Source organism: Pocillopora damicornis, chromosome 7 (assembly GCF_964200805.1).
Source record: "Pocillopora damicornis chromosome 7, jaPocDami1.2, whole genome shotgun sequence".
NCBI lineage: Eukaryota > Metazoa > Cnidaria > Anthozoa > Scleractinia > Pocilloporidae > Pocillopora > Pocillopora damicornis.
Window position 1 is genome coordinate 19,418,422 of NC_142676.1, and position 22,360 is coordinate 19,440,781.

The 22,360-nt window shown below is 38.0% G+C and overlaps 1 protein-coding gene across 1 annotated transcript; it reads left to right on the plus strand.

Moving 5' to 3' along the window:
• Nucleotides 1–5,401: 5,401 nt before the first annotated feature.
• On the plus strand, nt 5,402–21,215 carry LOC113672347 (polycystin-1-like protein 2). The gene is made up of 17 exons (XM_027188662.2): nt 5,402–5,603; nt 5,753–6,093; nt 8,343–8,484; nt 9,144–9,253; nt 9,709–9,767; nt 9,943–10,097; nt 10,715–11,399; nt 12,048–12,675; nt 13,115–13,279; nt 13,653–13,781; nt 14,157–14,351; nt 14,741–14,980; nt 15,356–16,105; nt 16,395–16,631; nt 16,869–18,155; nt 18,509–18,680; nt 18,973–21,215. Exons 1-17 carry the CDS (start codon nt 5,423–5,425, stop codon nt 20,691–20,693), a joined length of 7,197 nt encoding a protein of 2,398 aa, XP_027044463.2. The 5' UTR covers nt 5,402–5,422; the 3' UTR covers nt 20,694–21,215.
• Nucleotides 21,216–22,360: the final 1,145 nt, after the last annotated feature.

Genomic DNA, 22,360 nt, shown 5'->3' on the forward strand with positions numbered 1-22,360 from the left:
AACATCCGGCGTATGTTTCGAAACTTGTACTTCACACCCTGAATAAACTAGAGTGTATTGGTGTGAAAATAACTTGTAATTGGCTTTCAAAATTATTTTTGCAAACTACCAATTTTAAGGGAAAGAACGATCCTCAACGCCTGGATTTTAAACCAAGCCTGCATTTCCCGCCATGAGGTTGATTCAAACGATGTGTCTGCTCACTAGTAGCTAAAACGTAAATAGGGTAATTCAGTACTATCAACCGAGTTGATAACGTAAATTGGCCGCCGCAAAGAGTGGCGATTGGAGAAATTTTGCTTTGCGTGTGGATTTATATTCAGAAAATGGAGCTACTCTATTGATAGGAATATTGTTACGAGAAAACAAGAATAAATTAAATTTTTTCAGGCCCTATTTTCACACTAGCAAAGTACTGTTCAAAACTGCGGGGATTGCTTCCATATTCTTTTCTTAAACCGCAGTTCACATACATGATTTTTATATATTTACAGCCATTTATTCAAGAATAAATTAGTTGAGTACAAAGCGCTCTTTGATACCGTGGAGATTAATTAAGTGTGACGATTTGAAAAATAAATTTTTGTTCTAGAGTTTTGCTACTTTCCGAACTTCCTAGATGTAGGGTAAGGCCACAAACTGCCATATGCTGCTTAGAATGATTAGGGAGATTAAAGTGTCTAACGACTAGTTTGGATGCGTCCTTGTCATTTATTTCTACTTTCTGCGTGGTTGTGAGGGTTAATGTGAGAGTGAATGGAATGAGTGTAAACTTTATGTATTTACTTTGTACTTAAAATCCACAAACATAAAAACCCAGGTTGTTCAAGCGGGCCACCACTGCACCCAAAAAATTGATCGACAGCAGGAGCTCCTATCGACAGTCAGCACTACGAAAGGCTGCGAAGAGAAATACTTAACGCATTCCATTCAATCTCACATTTCACCCTCACAACTACTCGGTTAACTCTATCATTCTTAAAAACTTTAAATCCATTTGAAACGATTCAGAGACTGGTTGTATCTTTTCTTAACCTCCACTGGTGTCATTCTAACGTGACAAAAAACAAAGGCAACTTTTTGGTCAGAAGTTCATTTCAAACCATTGACCAACCTGGCACTTTCCAATACGCTCGCTCACGATGCAAAAGTTGTCCTTTCATTCATAACGATAAGAAAATGTCGGGAACCAAGAGATCCATTAAGATCACTGATCACTTCACGTGCACCTCCGCCAATATCATCTACTTCATAACTTGCACTCATTGCAAAAAGTTATACATTGGTGAAATGGGAAGACGACTATGTGACCGATTCCGAGAACACCTTCGCGACTGTTAAACGATAAAAATAGAACTAAATTTAATCTGAAATATTGTAAGGGTTTCCTCCTGCTTCTTATACTATTGATTACTTTCAGACTGGTTTTTTTTGGTCAAATTCTATGTCAAATTCACGATTCCAGAATATTTCTTAAATTTTAAATTAACACCTTCAACGCCTCTTCTTAAAGGTGACTCTGATTGTAAATAGCTTATGCTTTTTCATCTCCGCACTAAAATTAAATTAGATAAAACCACGTAGTGTTCCTGGGGGCGGTGCTAACGAAAGCCCCTTCTTCTCCGAAATTTTTTGTTTACTCTGTTGTTATATAATAATCCTCTAAGGCTATTTTCTCGTAAACTATCTTTTCAAGCGTAATTTCAATTCTGCCAATAGGTTAATTATAATTTTTAATTTAAGGTAGAAGATGATTTTGTAATTGCGTAAACAATTCGAAGGTGCATACTTAGTATGCAGGAACTGACGTCCGTACTCTAACGTGATTCGCTGGCTGAAACGGAGCGATCGCGAAGTAAGAAGATTGACAGCTTAGTAGTGTCATCTTTGGTGTTACCTTTATAAGCTGGTACAAAGCGTTTCTCAATCAGAGAAGAGAGATTGAACAAAGCAGAGTAAAGTGAGTTGTTCTAAGTAAAGTTAGAGATCAGGCTAGTCCCCAAAGAAGAAAGCTGTACCGAGAATTTAGGTCAAGGAAAAAAAAGGAATTTTACCGAGTGTTAGAGAGAAATTCTCCTAACACGACGTAGAAAGCAATGACAAGGACGCATCCAAACCAGTCGCTAGACACTTTAATCTCCCTAATTATTCTAAGCAGCATATGGCAGTTTGCGGCCTTTCCCCACATTTAAACACTTCGGAAAGCCGCAAAACTCTAGAGCAACATTTTTTCTTTCAAATCGGCACTCTTAATCCCCAAGGTATCAACGAGCGCTCTTCATTCAACTTATTCATTCTTGTTTTCTCGTTACCAAAAATTCCCACCAATAGCGTAGCTCCATTTTCTGCATATAACCCCACACACAAACCGCAATTTCTCCAATCGCTCTGACGAAGGGCTAACGCTCGAAACGTCAGCTTTTAAACTCTTTACGGTGGCCAATTTACGTTATCAACTCGGTTGATAATACTTATAAAATTACCTTGTTATACTCTTCCACCGCCGCAGCACCACAGTTCTTTAGAAATTTACCCCCCTTAAAACCTAAATAACATATTAAAAAAAGAAAAAAGATTGGTCGCGGATTCAACTGTGGTTATTTCATTCGCAAAGGTTTGGTAATTTAAACATGCATGCACTGTCACAAGATGGTCGCTTCACTGCAGGTGATAGTCGTACGGGAACAATCTTCAGTACCATAAAGTTGCGGGAGACTTTGATCTAGAAAAGCTTCAAAGCTGCCAGTTGAAAATTCTGTATTATTAAGTTGTCAATAAATTTAGAGTTCAAGTCTTAAAAGAAAGATCGATATGTCTAAAGGCCACTCCCCCACCCCATTGGTGGTCTTTAAATTATATCATGAAATTTTCGTATATGGGCCTCTATAAAAATAGTTTATCACCTAATTTGTTGAATACGAAAGGATAGCGACGGATCTGTAACTTAATATTTTTGCATATGTTGAATATGTATGCATATGAAGCCTAGATAAGCTGTGGTTGCATGATTTAATTACCTTTTGTGGAACCTCTCTGGTCTGTTGTTGTATTCAGCATGAACAAGCTTTTGAGAAAATGAGTTATTGCTTGTAGTCGTTAGAGTTCCCTCTGCATTGCAAGCCGCTTTGAATTTGAATGTCACGAACACTTTTAATAATTGAAGAACTCAGAGGTCGCAGAGATCCTGTTATGTTCCGAATGAAACAATTTGAAATTTTAATGAAGGAAGTCTTAAGGCTCCATTGCGCAATTAACGGATGTGGAGAAAGATTAGGGCACGCATCAAATTTCAGCATCGAAAAACGTCCAATCACATCTGCAGTGATCTGCATTGAGTTGTTGGCAGCAATAAAAACGAAAGAAAGGCTTAAAAAACAGACACTGTGCCTCGAGCTCTTCCTTAATTCAATCACTTTTAGTTGTCTAAAATAGTAATTTCTTATGGCCAGGATCACGAAATTGTCTGAAGACACCTGCTAATAGAATAGACGAGTTAATGGACCTATTAACACAAAGCAAATAAACATTTTTAACAATTCCGCTCTTACTCTTCGGATCCATTTTTCTCTTTAGAAATTTACCTTAGGAGCAGAAGAAAGACACAATTAAGGTATCTGAACCTGTCGTCGAAAGCAATTTCGGGTGGCTATAAAGAGGTAAATTCAGTCATGAGATAGAGGTAGAAAGCAAGGGTGGAAAAAAAAAAAAGAAAAAAAGACGGGCTGTGTCTAACTTAACCATGGAAGATCTAAAACGGTAAAATAAAATTATTGCGCAAGAGAAGCTAATATCTATAGCTAGATTTTATCTACCCAGATGAGACTTAATTTTTGCCCTTGATACCTACCTCCGTGTTTTATGATACTTAAAGGTCCTAATCGCCTGAGCTAAAATTGTCAAACCGTAGGCCATATTTCGGTTCACAGCTTAAAACAATTCCGTCACACTACAGAACAATAAGTGTCAAGCCATTCCCCAATTTTTTAGAAGGAACTATGCCCTCGTCACTCGATAGTTTCAGAGATTCACTCGGCTAGCGGGCTGGCAATGTTTCGGCAGAAAAACGAATTATCGAATTCAGAAAAATACGGACGTCGGTATATGTAGGGGGCGAATGAATTTCATTTTGTGGTGATGTCAGATGTTGCAATATTTGGAACACTTCCAAGTTCCCCTTCGGCGTAAAGTAATAGTTTTGATGTTCCCATAGGAGTAAATATTAAAAAAAAACACACACACACACACACACACACACAAAAAACAATCAACCAACGGTAAAAACGGAATGAACTCTCTTGTAGTATTTCAGAGAGATAAGACCAGACTTTTGCTAATGAAGTATTTAAGATATTTAAGATATATGTACTTTTCCTCGACCGTTGCTCACGAGTGCCGTTTATTGCTCGTGCGCACAAGCTCATAATTAGCAGGGGCATCGAGAGTGACTATTGTACCTTATGCATGAAACAATCCAATTTAAATTTCATATTTATCATTTGGTGTCAAATGTATTCAAATATTTTTGACACCTGTTTATGATCAAAACAATAACTAAGAAGCAGCGTAAAGAAATTTTACTGAGGATAATTCGAACCGCGCTCTCCCTTTCGCTGTAGATTGAGAATCCCCAGTTAGTGTGTCGTCCTCAGAAACTAGCAGAAGTTTTATTCTTCTCGTATTGCATGGATTTTAATAAATATGAGCATTATAACAGGTGGTATGGAAGCTTAAGAGCAGGTATGATTTGTTTTTAAATTCGAAGGACTTTAATTTAAGGCAATAATTCCTGGAAGTAAACTGTTTTAGTAACACAGTCACTCATACTTGTAACAGGATAGCACTTAATTCTTTGAGAAAAAAAAAATAAAACCGCGTACTTTTTCTAATACCACAATGGCAAATTAATGAATGGCGGTATTCTGATGGCTATTTATTTTTCAAAGTTTTGTGCAATGCCTGCTGTGAGCTTGTTATACATTTTCATCACAAAACTCCGATTTTTAGGTATTGGATTTGTTTACGCCGTAAAATCGATAAAATTTATCGAAAGCGGATAATTGTTTGCGAAAATGTCATGAATAAACGAGGTCTTTCATGACCTTCTGGCTTAGGCATACATTCTAGACCTTTCATTCAATATGTTGATTTTAGGTTGTTTCTAGGCAAATTTCTCCAGGAAAGGAAACATTCTTCACTTATAAAACAGCTTGACATAGGTGTTCTTTGTGTTCCGCTTTGTATTTGTAAGAAAAGTTTTGAGCTCAAAGCTCCATGCTGTTTGGTAAATTGTATAAATGCTTCATTGTTTGAATTATTAATACTAAGAGGTGATTGTTACTTATTCTCCTGTAGCTCTCTTGGCGCTTTTAAGTAGCCAGATAAGCTGTTTATCGCACGATGAGCGACGTCTGAATACGATTTTATGGTCAATAATGGTTGTCAAACACTTGAATTATTTGCAGAATTCTATGTGAACGGACATGGAAATGAAGAGATGTCCACAACAAAGCGACAGTGCCTCGAGATGAAGGTCTTGATGTGGTTATGGATCTTCCTTGTTTGCTTGTGCGCCAGCGCAAAATTAGAAAAATCCGAATGTCCAAGTAAGTATGTATGCAGGCAAGCAAAAAATTACTCGTCAAAGTAAAAAGCTAATTCAGGTTGTGATCTTGCTTGCCGATGTTTTTCTTTTATTAATAGGGAAATATGGTTATTGTTTCACTTTAGTAATATAGATTGAATGCTTTCACAGGAAAATGCGATGTGCCCCTCGGTGTCGAAAGTGGCCGTATTTCGGATCATCAACTCACGGCGTTTTCACACTACGAGAACGATTATAGGTTTGGAGCCCATCGAGCAAGGCTCAGACTAAACTCATGGCCGCCGGGTTATAGAGCTGACAAAACTATCCTTGGTGACACAGAACAATTTCCCTGGATTAGAATCGATTTGGGGGGGGAACAAATTGTTACTGGAATAGCGACTCAGGGTTATGGGAACGCTTCGGTTTCAGAATGGATAACCAGGTATAAATTAATGTACGCTACCAAGAACGAGATCTTGGAGTTTGTGGACAATGACGGAGAAGTAATGGTAAGTTTTTTTTGCCAGAATATCGAAAGACTTTCGTTTTACAAGAGTTTAGATGTAATTTCAGAAAATAAGACAGTCGCGAGCCTTTTTTACAGGAATTTTTGAATACTTCGTTTCCCCACTTTGTTAGAGCCTTGGGACATTACACTTGTTAGAGATAGATTTACCCCGAGGCTCTAACTAAATTGTTCACGCGAATTCGTCACTTGTAGCAAAAAGTCTACAATCAGCTATATCCTGTGGTTACGTTTGTAACTCTCGGCCTTCTTGGTAGTATATCGCCTTTCACTGAAAAGTGAACATCATTATCCATTCTTCAATTGTTTATTTATTTTCAAATCTCTAAGATAATCTATGTATGAATAATATGGAAATTTCTATTGTTATTATAAAGAATAATGCTGCAAACTTTTATAAGGTAACGATCTTGGAAAAAATGTTATCTTGAGGCCTTGTGATTCACATCCCTGTACTTTACTGTAGTACCAAATTTCACATGTAGTTTATTGACTGAGCTGTATTTTTTTTTTACTTCGTACTCAGTTGCAGAGAAAGTAAACATGACAACGTTTGTTAAGCTTGCCAAATCAAACCCCATAATTCACAGCAATGTTTAGAGTAAATTTTGTTTTAGTCACCCAACAACATTTTACGAAATCATAAAAAAAAAAAAACTTTTCCTTTTCCTTTCCTATTTCAAGTTCAGACCTAAAAAAAAATGTTAAGCGAAAAATCCGAAGCAATCTCGATGTGTTTTGATAACATTGCAAACAATGCGGCGCATGAACAACTTCCAGAACGACGTGATTACCAACGTGACGATTCCGCCTCGGTTATTAGCTCCGTCAATCCTGACAAGCTCTTTTTCTTTCAAACGGGAGATACAGTCCAGACAAATAGGATCCTTATTTGTTGCTGGAATAATTAAAAATAAACGCATGAGATCGCCATCATCTCGCCAAAAATATTTGGATTACTTAAACAATACGTCTGGACACAGTCTGATTCCAATTATAACAAAAAAACCCTCGTTTTTAAAGGACTTCGAGTATGTATCTTTATCTAAATGTTTACCTGTGGTGTGTGCGGTTTAGTTCGACAAACCACACTGAGGATTAGTTACATATGTTTTGGAGTGTAGATATTTAGATCTGTTATAGCATCACAACAGGGTACCGTTGACGTTACGAATAGCTAGTTTTCAGGGCAAAAGAAACGAATGATAACAAAGCTTTTGTCTTCAGAAAAAGTGCATATTTTTTTCACCAAAATGAATTTAATAAAAAATAGGTTGGTACGAAATAGTTCAGTTGTGGTTCCATAGTTGTCTACTTATAAATTCCTAGCATAAACAAGGACCATTTTTTGTGCGGTTTTGTGTATTTTTTCAAAGATACACGAGCAGGTTTCTACCACAAGAAGAACACGCGCGCAATGTACTGGCTCCTGGTTAGGGTGCCAAATTTGAATGATTCAAACAGACAAACGTAGTCGACGAAACTCGGATCCATCTCAAATGTATCAAGCATAGTTTAAGTATGATTACAGAAATAACTTCGCTCAAAGCTATCGCTCTTTGTAATGTCCAGTTGGCGAGGGCGAAATATCAGAAGCTACATAAACAAAACATTTTTCTTTTTCTGCTCATCCAACTGCAAGACATGCGAGTTTTAAAATACCATTGATTTGCCCTTCGCTCAATTTCTTTTATTACTCGACAGCCCTTGTTTGAATAAATCTTTCGAATTCATGAATCTTTCATTTGTCTGGAAAGCCCGGAATCGATATTGTTATGCTAGGAAGCTGGAGACCAATATCCTTTATTGATCCTTACTTTTAATTAGAAAAATTTAAACAAATCATTAACGAGCTGTTGTATTTCCAAGGAAAGGCCCATCACTCCCTTTTCACATTTCATTTAGAAAAATAAAACACCTCACTGCAATCACAGGAAATGGTACACGTCGAAGGTAGTTCTGGGTAATAATAGACTACTCTAGTACATCATCCAATCTGACGAGATCTTTTACATAAACAAGATCTCAAGTGTCCCTTTTAGAGAGACAGATTTAGAAAGGCTTTCCTACTAATTTCTCTATAAATCGTAGATAAGAAAACTTATGTGTGTTCGTGTTTTGTTTGGCTGTTTAAATGCCCCAATGATCAGGGTAGAATGATTTTGAATATCATTGATACATAAGTGATTATCATGAGAAACTCTAAATTACAATCTCTTTTTTTTTTCACAGATATTCAAAGGAAATAATGACAGCAACGGAATAGTAAAACACGACTTAGCAGTTCCCAGGATTACATCGAGTATACTTTTGATACCTCGTAATTGGACGGACAACATTGGACTTAGAATGGAAATTTATGGCTGCGAACCAAGTGAGAAAGTAGTGTAATTTAGTATTATCAACTGAGTTAACAACGTAAATTGGCCACCGTAAAGAGTATAAAATCTGACGTTTCGAGCGCTAGCCCTTCGTCAATCACTCGGACGAAGCTACTTCAAGGTTTGCTAGCATCTAGAAGAAAAATTACCGAGGTTTTCAAACCCGTTATTTGCGATCACCACCAGAATAAACCTTCCTAGTTCCTGTTTGGTTTAATTGTAGCTCTTTGATGGTTTTCTTAACTAGGAAATGATTATTGAAAGTTGTTACAAATTCATGTATAAGAGTCAATTTTGAATAGATATACAGTGACCTTAAGGGTTAGAAGTATTCTACGCAGCGCTTTAAGGAAAAAATAAAATGAAAATAACAAGTTCTAATTTATCTTTCCAATCACATTTGTGATTTCTGCCCCTCTTAAGTCAGTGTTCAACTCATGTTTGGTTGTTCTGGAGCCTCTTACTGATTATTTCAAGGTGCTAAACTTTCCCTTTACTCAAAGCATCGTGAGGTAAACTATAGCTCTTAATTCACTTCTAAATATGTGCGATCAACGCAACGATCACGCAAAGGTGAAATAAATAACTAATATTCCTGTGTGCTCGATCGAATGGCTGTTTAATGGATCGTTACTCTTTCATTTTATTATAGCTTATTATTTCAAAGCGTGGTTGATGTTTCATAATATTTCATTCGTCTACAACTACTTAAATACTTCCAGTGATGAATACATACAAGAAGCGTTCAAAGCGACGGGTGAGGTGAGTACAGAGAATTTCTGTAGTTACCCATATTGGCTTACACTTCTGTAGCTTTCAGAGAGAGAGAGAGAAAGAGAGGAAGAGAGGGAGAAAGGGAGGAAGAGAGGGAGAAAGAGAGGAAGAGAGAGAGAAAGAGAGGAAGAGAGAAAGAGAAAGAGAGGGGGAGGCATCATGAATGTCAAATGTCTTGCAAAATAATTTACACTCTGACCCCGTCATTCAGCGGAGGTCCATGAGTAAGGAAAACATACACGAGGACTTATGTGTTGATCATATGTCCTTCGTCTCCCAAGATCCTAACTAAAGGCAAATATAGTCACTTGCTGCCTCCTCTCTTGCCACTTACCTTTATCCTGCTGGCTAGAAAGCCCTCCATTTTGAACAAAGACTGAAATTTAACTACATTTCAAATGGGTTCAGAGAGGGCCAAATTTATTATTTAGTTTCTGTTTTAGATTCAAAGGTATTTTGAAAACGTGGGAGGATATCTCTACAACAGAGTCTTGAGATTGAGGTAAAGGTGTTTTTTGTTCATGAGTTTATGATGAGTTTAATGCCTCTTGTATGGATGGCTTCATACACCGAGTGGCACAATTGTGATTACTATACCACCTTTCCGATTACCTATGACCGTTATTTTAGGATTGTTGGGTTTATAGCCTCTCTTTTTATGCCTTTTTTCTCTCTAGTCCTCAACCGTCACCACAGATAACGACATCTGCCATAGCAGAGGTTGCAATTTACTGCATAGAAACCAGCGTTCAACGTGTTAGAGCCAAACTCAGGGCTTTCGTTCACGAATCTAGCATTTTCCACCCAGATTATCTAAAGATAAGACAACCAAGTAAGTCCCCACCAAACCTCATCATCGAATAAATAATAGCCTTCAAGTGGCAGTATGAAGTTCTGAGAATGATTTGAGTAAAAATAATGAAGCAACTCAAGTAAAATTGATGTCAATTGATTGCTGAAACTTTAGTTAATTATATCTTGATAAGAAGTATTCCAACCGATTGAAATGTGTTTAATTGAATGTCATAAAACACAAGTACCAATCAGATGTAAGAAAGCAGAAAGAGCTGAAAATTAGAGCTAAACCACCTGAAGCACAGGAAATCGCAAATAACGAAGTCACGACTGCTTTCAGTCTTGTGTTGAGAAAGTGGTGTGAGTTTTCTAGACCAGTCACATAGCGAAGTACTGAAAAAAGCTAGAATTTTAAAAAAAATTTTCTGAAAATTTAATTCATCCTTAACCTGAATTATTTTGCCAATAATTGCAATCTATGATCTTTCGCCGTCGAAAAGTTATTACCCGTGTCACAGATATACTCTTCTCTCTTTCGATGGTTTTTCCTATGTCTACAATCAGTTATTATCCATGATGTTTCAAATCCCTTACCTTAACTTTAATTTTGATGTTTTACTGTGAGTAACATGTCCGTTTTCTCTTCCATTTCAGTCACCTGCAACTGCAATCCTCCAGTGGTTGATCTGCACCTCAAGCATCGTATCCTTGAGTCAGATATTATATGGTCATCTGACAGAGACTCTCTTTTAGAACCAAAAGTCTCAATAAATTGTTCATCACCGATCCAGACAAAATACCGTTGGACTTTTTTCAAAATTGATCGGGAAACCAGTTATTTCTCGCCATTTATGCCATTCGGCCTTAAAGACCAACCCATGGTCATGCTACGACCAAGGCTTTTTGGACCCGGAGAATTTTACGTCTCAGTGGATGTATCATTCACAAACAATATCACAGACACATCCGCTGACGATTTCGGGTTCTTCAGAGTCCAAATGCCAGTTTTAACGGCAAAAATAGTGGCACCATCGTCAATAAAAAGAGACGCAGGGAATATTACGATTGATGGCTCCGGCTCACACGACGCAGAGTACCCACAGGATCAGTCTAAAGGATTAACGTTTTTTTGGCAGTGCAGAAGGCTTTGCCAAGAAGCTCCAATAACGTCATGTTTTGATGCTGATTCCAATTTCTTCAGTGAAAGATTTACAATTGATGCCTCTTCTCTAAAGTCAAAATGTACTTACGAATTTGACCTGACTGTGACAAGAGAGCCGAGGATATCGAGAGCAAGTCATAGGCTATATATCGAGCCTGCAATACAGTTCTCTGTTGTGTAAGTTTAATTATGTCGATGTACTTGCGTTTTATTTTTATGCTTTATTCAATTATTTGTTCTTTTATCAGCCTATATTTCCATTTATTTTTGCAATTTTAATTTGATCGGTTTGTACAAGCATTAATGCTCTTACATGTAAATGCGTTTGCCGACGTCAATTTGACTTTTCGATATTTTGCTTTATTTACGTAATGTTTTTTAAATCATTCCTTTGTAACAGTTCTAAGCCGAGGCCTCCTCGATAATAACCTCGGCCCACTAAGCATATGTTCGGTGAATAATTATTCGATGTATTCAAATGATTCGCCAAAATTTGTTACTCAACAATCCTTCTCGAAAAATTCGTGTTGTTTAACTGGTAATCTTCTATTGACCGCTGCCAGATCATAGTTTTGTTTCATTTCATTGCATTAGATTGCGTAGGTATGCATTTTTATGTTACCCTAACACAATCTGATCGAGAACCGTAAATATTTGAAAAAAGCAATCACTCGATCGACAATTTAACTGACGGAACTACTGTATATTGACCCATTTTCATCTCTTTCTTTTAATTTTTGCTTTTTTCCTTTGAAATTTTGTATTTGGTTATTCGCTTGTAAAATTTCTGTTTTACTTCGTTTGTTTGTTTGTTTTGCGTAATAGATGCGTCATTAATTGTGGACGGAAGGTCAGTGTTAAAAGACTCTTCTCCCTTCGTGTGGTTTGCGGTAAAGAAGAATGCACGTCATTAGCGACTTTCTCCTGGATGATTTTCTCAGAAGACGACCAAGGAACCCTCACTAGGCTTGGTATAAAAATCCCAAGTGACTCTATAGAAACTTTTGCAAACATGACACAATTGAATATACTTAAACTTGAAAATCTTTCTGAAGTCAAAGACGGGCAAAAATTTCAAGTTAGGGTCACAGCCAATCCGTACAAGAGTCATTTTGAAGAACAAGCACACCATACATTTATCGTCAACGCTCCGCCGACAAACTCCGAAGTGCAAAGAAAAGACAAAGGTTGTCAGGTGAAGCCTAAAGAAGGTTTTGCAATTGTTACGGACTTTTACATCACGTGTTTGGGTTGGTATGACAAAGATGTTCCGCTTCGTTATGCTTTTATGTATACGTTCGACTCCAGCACAATTCTCATTCAAGAGGGAAATGTGGGAAACGTGACAAGTAAGCTCCCTGTGGGGGATCCTAATAAAGGCTATGAGCGTCTTGTCGACCTGAAGATTTTCGATGCTTATGGGGATTTTACTTCTTTGCCCAAGAAAATCAAGGTAAAATGAGTTTAATTCAAACAGACGTTCAAACAAGATGGTATAATTGGTGTAACTTCTGTTCAAATGTCATTTTGTTGAGTAACCCTCATGTTGCTGCATATACTGTTGGCTGCTTTTGCTTTCTTTGAATGACATTGATACAACGATTGGCCTTAATTTAGAGATATGATTTCAGAACCTTTTTTACCCTTGATGTCATACATGTTCAATACATACCAAATCGCATGACCAGCTTGAAGAAAAAAATTGTTTAGCTGCCCATCAGGACCCAGTTTTTTGAAGGGTGGATAAATCTCTATCCGGTAGATAGCGATTCATCTCCCCTTTGAACAACTACGCGGAGGTTAAAGCAGAGTATATCCAGGTGAACATAATCTTATATTCTCTTCTCAGCGCTTTAATTAAACGTGTCGTACTTCTTTCTTTCGGTTTTTAGGTGAGGCCGCCGCCTGCTTCGGAGAAGCTGTTAGATGTTATCAATAATGCACAAAACAACATGCGGAAGCTGGTTGCAGGCAACAATGTTCAGAAGGCAGCTGATATGGCCATTACAATTCTCTCGGTTATTGATTACAACGAGAAACTTAAGAAAGACGAAACGGTAAGATCAGAACAAAAGTCATTCTCCTCACTGTCCCATATAAAATTCTTACGGTGTTAATTTGGAGAATTTCGGTTTTGAATCAACTTCTAATCCCCTAGTGATATATTTTTTTTATTCCTATCACTTTTCTGCTTGATGTTGAATTGGAATTATAAGGAGAAATTATGTTTCTCGGTCACTCATGAAAGTTAAACGGATATCCAGCTTTAAGTCGACTTTTGCATGATGATTTAAAATAGACCTGGTTTGTCATTTGCTGTCAAAAGTTCTCAATACTTTGCTTGCGATTGACACTTAGAATGGTAATCTCTCTCACTTTACACTGGTTAAAGGCAACACATTTCCTTGAAAAATATCCTTATGGTTGCAGTTTAAGGACTCTGTGCTAAATATCATGTCTGGAGTAAAAGTTGACAAGATCAATCTGGTCACCAAGATTGCTGTTATTACGGCCTACTCAACCAAACGGGTTGACCAATCCTTGCCCCAGAACTCACAGGTAAGTCAAGGATTAAGTATTCGTTACTGAATTGGTGGACCGTTTGCTGTACGAACTGACAGCCAACGATAAGAAACCGTTATCCTAGTAAGATAGTTCAGCAATTGGTTTTTATTCATTTTATTGTATTTCAATGATATATTTGGGAAAAAGAGTTTTGGTCGCAGAGGTTTGTCTATTTCCTTACTTACGTGAAGCTTTTAAAAGGCGCCATTTTCGTATTTTGAGACTTATCAAAAGCTCTTTGCAACCCTTAGATTCTGCTTAGTAAAATAATCGCCTTTCCATGAACGAGAACCAAGTGTCCCCAATAAGGGCCCCCCCACAAGACCTAGATGAGTAGAAGATGATTCGCTGCTTTGATTTTTTCCGAAGGAAGATGCATTGACCTTAATAAGAAAAACATCTACATTCTTGCAAAATGTTAACACCAGTGCTATTAAAGATCTGAAGGTCATTGGAGAGATAGGCGAAAACATATTAACAGGGATTGGAAATGTTCTGACGTCTTCTTCTAAGGATGTCGATATAGACTCTCCGAATAAGGATCCTAATTTTGATGTGAAAAAGGTGAGTATAGTTTGCTTTTTTGTAGAGCATAATAGGTTGAAAATATCTGTTTCTAAGTATCTACAGTATCGTTGGTTTCATTTTTTCATAGTACCCAATAAACCCACTACGGCCTATTACCTTGACATTCATATTAAGATTTAGCATGCATCTTATCTAATTTTTTCAAATCTAATCTGATCTAATCTTCCATCGATAAATACCCTGTTTGCTACGTCATTTGTATTCGAAGAAGTGTAGTTTTCTCTTTTCTCCCACCGCTGGCTACGCCTTATCTTAACGACCACTAAAGTCAGTGAGTGAAAATATTCGTGATGGGAAGATCTATTTCCAGCCAGCTTCTGATCAAAGTCTATGACATTAAGCACTATCTCCTTTCTCTTGTACAGGGCAGGAAAATCACCTCAGAATGTGTGGAACTGGTAAACACTATCACTGCCGAAGAGGAATTCTGTGCAAATCCTACAATTATCAGTACACCTTATATCAATCTTACAGCTTGCATTGAAAAAGCCACTGAAATGAAAGTAAGCAAGCTGCTTAAGGGTGAAAGTGGAGTCAAGCTACCCGATGCCAAGGATCTGTTCCCGCCTGATCTCTTGGACGAAAACACCGTGGTGGATGTTAAGGTGAGGGACAAATATAGCTCGAACTAGCCATGGAGTGCTTTGATAAACTCAGTTCCAAGACTGGAAAGAATGAAGAAGATGTAATTACATCCTCTTGTTAATGGCGTCATGTATTGGTGTTGTTGGGGAGGAGTATTCTAAGTCCCAATTAGACAGACTTTCAATTCCTTGTTGAGTATTAGAAAGATATATTGGTCTTTCACTTACATGTTCATTTCATTTTTCTTAGTTTGAGTTACGTGTGTTAATGATTAAGAGTTAACTCATCTGTTGTCTTCATGCTTCTGCTCTCGCGTCTGGTTGTGTCTTCTCCGACATCGAGGACGACGGAAATGTTCTGATCACTCAGATAAATTCATTTCTTCTATGTTTCAGCTTGTGTCGTTTAAAAAAAATCCTTACACATGGCACCCTAAGTCCAGAAGTATTAAATCATCCGTGCTTGATGTTACCTTAAAGAACGTCACATCTGGGAAGACACTTCACGTGGAGGGTCTCAGCAAACCAGTAGAAATGTTTATCAAAAACTGGCACCGGGAAAGAGATGAAATCAAGCCGAAAGAGACGTTCTTTGTAAAACCAAGCCCTCCAAAATCGATAAAGAACATGCGATTTCACAAAATCGTTCTTCCATATGGCGATGCTGATGCAAATATTCGAATTGTGCCATCAAGAAACGAAAAACTCGAAATTTACATCAGATACAAAGTGAGACCAACACCGGCAGAAAATAACTTTCAAACAGTTGTCCCAAATTTCTCCTCATGCTTAAGCTACTCGGAAGAGAATGGTTTCTCTGACTGTCTCTCTGATCCTTATTTGTTTACCATTTCACCCTCGATCACCGGACATATGGGTACTCACTTTATTGGTATACGGTACACCCCACATCTCCCTGAGATGAACAATACTCAAAGTAGAACACGCGTCAAGAGATCGTGCCGCGGGGCTAACGGTCGCCAGAAACGGTCATGTGTCGAAGTGAAGCCGCCTCCACTTCCCGAAAATATTCTTAAGCTACAATTTCAGAATAATTCCGACGTGCAGTATGATCTGTTCATCACCATGGGCCTGTGCATGTACTGGTCCCCTGAGGACGACGAGTGGACCAATAGAGGATGTAAGGTAGGAATACCGGCAATCTTTTGGCATAGATAAAATTTGGCCTGCTTGTAGTTAATCGAAAAAAAGAAGAACTTGATTAAAGGTAGGCCTCGTACAGTAAGTTCCTTTCCAGGCACAGATTTATCATTGACAGTATTAAATTATGCATTTGCCATCGCTCGGGAATATCCTTTGCATATGGCTTTGAAAACTTTTAAGTAAGACTGAGTACATCAGCAGTTTAAATCCTCCTGAAACAAAAATCTTACTAAAAAAAAATTGTTCATTGGTTTCGTTTTCCTTCGGAAAGGTCGGACCTAAGGCCACACCTGGAAAACTTCAATGTCTCTGCACACACCTGTCGGCTTTTGGAGGTGACCTGTTCGTGGCCCCAAACCCAATAGATTTTGATAAAGTTATGTCGGAGTTTGGAAACCTTGCAGCAAGCGGGAACTTCGTTGTTTTGGCATTTGTCTGCGTGATATTTGGATTGTACGCAACTGGTCTGATTATCGCCCGAAGAGCTGACAAGATAGACAAATTTGAGGTAGATGTGTTTTCTATTGTAGTTTCCCTTAGTATGTCGTCTGAAAAAAGGGAAGCCGAGTATCACAAGCTGAAAGTAGAGAGTTGATTAGCTCTCTTTAAATGACAGAGACGAATAAGTGTCAGCTGAAAAAACTCATAGATCTATGAAAGGAACAACTTATGTTTACTGAGTAGTAAATACGGTAAATATAAAATATAAAAACACCTTGCTTAGAGTAGTTGATTTTTACCTCAGATTGCACCAAACATCCATGTGATAATAGGACAAGACTGCGCCTTCACATACGACATCTCGATTCAAACAGGGATTTGGAGGGACTGCGGAACTACAGCGAACGTGGCAATCATCCTATTTGGCGAGAATGGATGTACGCCTCCTATACTCTTGACACAGCGTCAGCTGGGAAAGAGATTTTTCGCTCGAGGTAGCGTCAATACATTCACAATTCATCTCCAAGAATCGCTTGGGTCTTTGTACAAAATCAAAATCTGGCATGACAATTCTGGAGAAAACCCGGCTTGGTTTTTTTACCAAGTCTTGGTTACTTGTAATTCCACAAACGAAAAGTGGTATTTTCTTGGAAACCAGTGGCTTGCTGTGGAAAAAGGAGATGGGAAAATCGAAGTCGACATCATTTCTGCAGGAGAAAGTGAATCTTTGTCCTTTAGTAACTTGTTCTATTTCAGAGGTGCGAAAACCCTAAGTGAGAAGCACCTCTGGTTATCATTGTTCACCAAAGCTCCGCACAGTACTTTCACCCGCTGTCAACGTCTTTCATGTTGCCTGTCAATCTTGTTTGCAACCATGGTCGCCAATGCGATGTTTTACCAGCAAAGCACAAGTAACGTCGATGCCTTTCGTGTCGGTCCTATTAATCTATCCTGGTCTCAAATTAAAATAGGCGTTCAAAGTGGGCTCGTCTCAATTCCTGTGAATGTCCTTGTCGTTGCTATTTTTAGGAATATCAGACCATCTGGCCTGATAGACAGCGGAAATAGTCAAGACGGAGAGGAAGAAGAGGAGCAAGCGAATGGTTGTTTCCCTCATTTTTGTGTTTACATTGGCTGGGCATTATGTCTGATGGCGTCATTGGTGTCAGCAGCTTTTGTTGTGTTCTACAGTCTCATGTGGGGTAAAACGGTAGCCAATCAGTGGCTCACCTCGGTAATGATTTCCTTTTTCCAGGACGTTATAGTGATTCAGCCAGTGAAGGTGGTTATAATTGTTTCACTCTTATCACTCATCGTTAAAAAACCAATCAAAAATGATGAAATACGTGGACAAGGTCACTCCGATCAAAGCATAGACAATAGTTTAACTTCTTCTCCACCAGGAAACGAGGAATTAAACAAAATGCGCTCAGTGAGAATTTTGAAAAGGAGACTTGCGAAGACACTGATAGAAATTGGTACCTGTGTTTCTTTCTTGCTTCTTCTTGTCATTGTTTGTTATGGAAACCGTGACAGTAACAGATTTCGATTCACCACGGCGGTGAAACATGTCTTCCCCAACTTCGAGAAGGTTTGTATGAAAGTGTCTTCTCAGTTATTTCCTCTTTCGTTTACGGAGTGTTTGGTCAATCCTAAATGATTTTTGTATCGCTATGATGACATCTGTTAGCTGTGCTCAACCTTCCAGCCTCATTTATGACATAATTAACATAAGTCGTTAACCTCCACCAGACAGCAAATTGCACTTAAAAATCGTGTTTTTTTTCAATGCAATGTTTCCCAAAATTACAGACAAATCGTGCAAATAGAGAGGCTAACTGCTCTCGTACACATTCATTCATTGTAAAAATATTTAACACAAATATATCGATGATTAAGCTACAATTAACAACCCATGGCTACGGTATTTTCTGTGACTGACAGGTGCACAACATTACGTCATTCTGGACTTGGACGAGGAAAAACTTATTATCAGGCCTTTTTGACGTTAAATGGTACAACGGAATGGCGTTTTCGTACAAGGAAGGATTTATCAGAAACCGAGAAGCTTTTATGATAGGAATGCCAAGACTAAGACAAAAGAGAATTAAAGAAGGTGAGAGAATAGAGGAAAAAAGCATTAAAGGTTCTATACTAATGTCAGCAAGATTACGTTCTTTTAAAAAAAAATCCGTGTTACCGATAATTTTTACTTATTACTTGTAATTTTTCATCGATGTACTTATGGAAAAAGGAGAATTGACAACTGTGTTTAGCTTTTCCTCAAGCCTTGTCAATAAGCATGATGTCTAGTAAAATCAATTTTCGACAAAAAGACATAAACTTGAAACGTTTTTTTTTATTAATTCATCAATATTTATCATTTTTGAACTTATTATGTCGTTCAGATCCGACTTGTAAAGCTTTTCACAATGAAGCAGAACTTGTCCGGCATTTTTCAAGATGTATTCCACATTACAGCACAGAAACCGAAGACAAAACCAAATATCACCTGCGAGGATGGATTCCAGTCGACGATTTTGAAGTATTCCAACATCAGTTTGAAAAGTTCTATCTTTGTCCTAGACCCTGGCGTTATGAAACAGCCGAGCAGCTGGGAACATTATCATTTCAGGGACTGAGGTCAACATATTCGGGGGGCGGTTACATTGCCGACCTTGGCTACAATACCGATGACGCACTACAGGTGATTGACAACTTGGAGATGAATGACTGGATTGATGACATGACGGCCGCTGTTTTCGTAGAATTTAACATTTACCAGCCCACCACTTCACTGTTCAGTGCTGTGAAGTTTCTGTTTGAGAGATTTCCTAACGGGGGAACGAACACCATTATCAGGGTCAAAACTTTGACGATTTATTCGCCAAAAGATCGGTTTTTTCGAGTTATTTACGAGACATCTCAGTTACTTTTTATGATCCTTCTTCTCTCCTGTGTGGGCGCCGAAATTGGCAAAGTATATCAGCAAGGTTGTAAATACTTCAAGAGCCCATGGAGTTGGTTAGAAATTATTCTTTTGTTGAGCTCAGTTGGGTCGCAGACCATGTTTTTCCTAAAAGAATCTTACACAAGCAAATTCGTAACAAAGGTACAGGAAAACCCATTTCAAAGCTGGAGCATGGACAACATTTCATTGTGGTCAGACCTAGAAGTGACACTGTTAGCATTTGTTGTATTTCTAATAACTATGAAACTTTTGAGAATAATTCGCTTCAATCCCCATATTATTCAAATGAGAATGACGCTCATCAGTGCCTCGAAACATTTTACATCCTTCACCTTGGTTTTTTTAACGATGATAATCTCTTACGTTACGCTCACGACATTAACCTTTGGTAGTAAAGTATATGAATACCGTTCGTTCACGAAATCATTTAGCACCATACTGCTGATGCTTATAGGTGCCAAGGCTCCCTTCCACGAACTTCGAAGAATCAACATCATTATTGGACCATTTTTCGTATTTGCTTACATGGTAACCATTGTCATGATCTTCTTGAATATGTTTTTGGCTATACTTAATGATGCATACACGGAATCTCGTAAACTCGGACATGAAGGCAGCGGAGACCTAGAGCTATTTAAACTAATGAAACTGAAAGCTAAGAAATTTTCTAAGAAGACAAGAGTGGCAGTGATCAAAGTTCTTGAAGCGATACCGCAGTTACTGTGGCAGAGGCGGTCAGAAACTGCCGTTGCGTTTGAAAAAGAGGCTTTTGTGTCCAGCTCATGGGAAGAAAGGAATGAGATCTTTGGATTTCATGAAGACAATAATCCCTCTCTCACAGATATAATAGCTTTATTAAGTGAAATAAAGCATGACATCAGTGATTCTATTCTCTTCATCGATGACATCGTTCCCAGAGTGACGATTGATCGCGACAGCGAAAGTACAAGGTCTTGTCGACCCGACAGCTCGTCGGATTCATTTGACTTTCATTCGTGTTCCTCCAACTCGTTATTTACCTCTGAATCAGAAAGCGAAATTGCAAAGCTAGAAAATCTTATCGACTTAGGAGACGAAGACGACTTTTTTCATAGTGACTCTTTCATCATGGACAAATGGTATCACAGGAATGCTGAAGTAGGAGAAGCATTCGTGTAGAAAATATAGATGTGAACCCAAACTAGCCTGAAATAATTATTGATTACCTCGGATGTATAGATTTCGTTTCTCCCCACCTCATGGACTGTGGTCACGCTCCAGCTGAAGAGCGTGCATGAAGTAGTTTTGAATTTGCAATACAATGTAAAAAAACCTTCGAGCTAACTAGATATAGAATTGAAACCAAAGTTCATAGGAAACTAAAGGCAAAATATATTTTCATAAAGAAAAAGAAACTCCTTATTTTAAAATCTAGGCGTCTTCAGTTCCCCTTGTTGCGACCGGCTGCAGAAATTAAGTCCCCTCAAACATTTTGTCGTCGTCAATATCATTATCTTCCTCCTCATCGGCATCCTCATCTTCGCCGCCCACCGTCAATATCATTTCTATACTTCCAGCCAATCTCTGCAAACGATTGTTCAATTATTAAATAAGATATAAACAACAACCTCAGTTGCAGCGATTTTAGTTAATTTAGGATGTGGAATCAAAAAAGGGTGAAATAAAGATAACAACCGAGAATCAATGCTCCATTTTCATTGTCCTTTGATCAGTTGTTAGTTCTCGAAAGTAGTTGGTTAGTCATCTTTTACTGGTTTTGAGCACTTTACAAACTAAGGTCATTTACCATTATTTTCTTCAATGAGTGGTTAAAGTCTTGGTACACTCTACTACTTGTTGACTTTTTCTTTTTCTATAACTTTCATTTATCTCTCCTTTCGTCCATTTCAATGTTGGCTTGATCACCAACATTCTTGTGCTAACAAAATCAATAATCATAAACATTCTTGCAACGTTGTTTGAGAGTAAAAGGGGGACTCTAAATAGCTTATTAGAGATGAATTAAAAGATTTAAGTTTATTACTTTTGGAATGGAGTGTTATCGACCTCCTCCTAAAGGGGGAGGTATGGTAACTACTCTCGCCACTCATTGGCGGACTGATCAGGGACTGATCATTGTTTATGCCCTGGACGACTTATCCCGCCTTGATCCTCCAACCGTCCTCCTCACCCCCCCTCCCTTCACTCCTTTGAGGAGGTATATAATATGTAATATGTTTATTCAAGATGTTAACAGGTATAAAAGCAGGCCTTGTGTCAACATTATCGTCATTCATTTATGATAAAGTTGCGGCGAAAAAGCGCTGATCTCGCTCCAAAATCGTTTTTTTGGACGTCGAAACAACCTTTCGCCATCTATTTCCTTCGAACAACTTGCAATGTTTGCCCCGCGGCGATCCCAGAAATCTTTGCGCAAACACAAGGGTCGAATTACAGACAACTCATTCATTCTATAATGGTTTAAGGGCGGCCTCGAGCTATTCTGTGAAAATCAAGATTCTTTGCTTTCCTTGTTCCTCGGTATGAAAACGTATCGTAAAACATGCAAACAAATAATCAAAATAAGCCAGCCATAATTGCATTTTTATTTCTTCTTATCCTAAGTGTTTCCATATGTAAAATTGGTTCGAAGATTGTTAAAGTATTTTCTAATTTGATTATTGCACTACTTATAAAAAAATTAAAAATTAAGAATTTAGTCGTTATGCAATCGAAAAAGCGAAAAATGTTAAATGTTGTTACTATGTAAACTGCGGTGTTTTACAAGAACTTCAAAAGAAAACTAATAACCGCACACGTCTAAAATCACGATAATTTCTAACGTT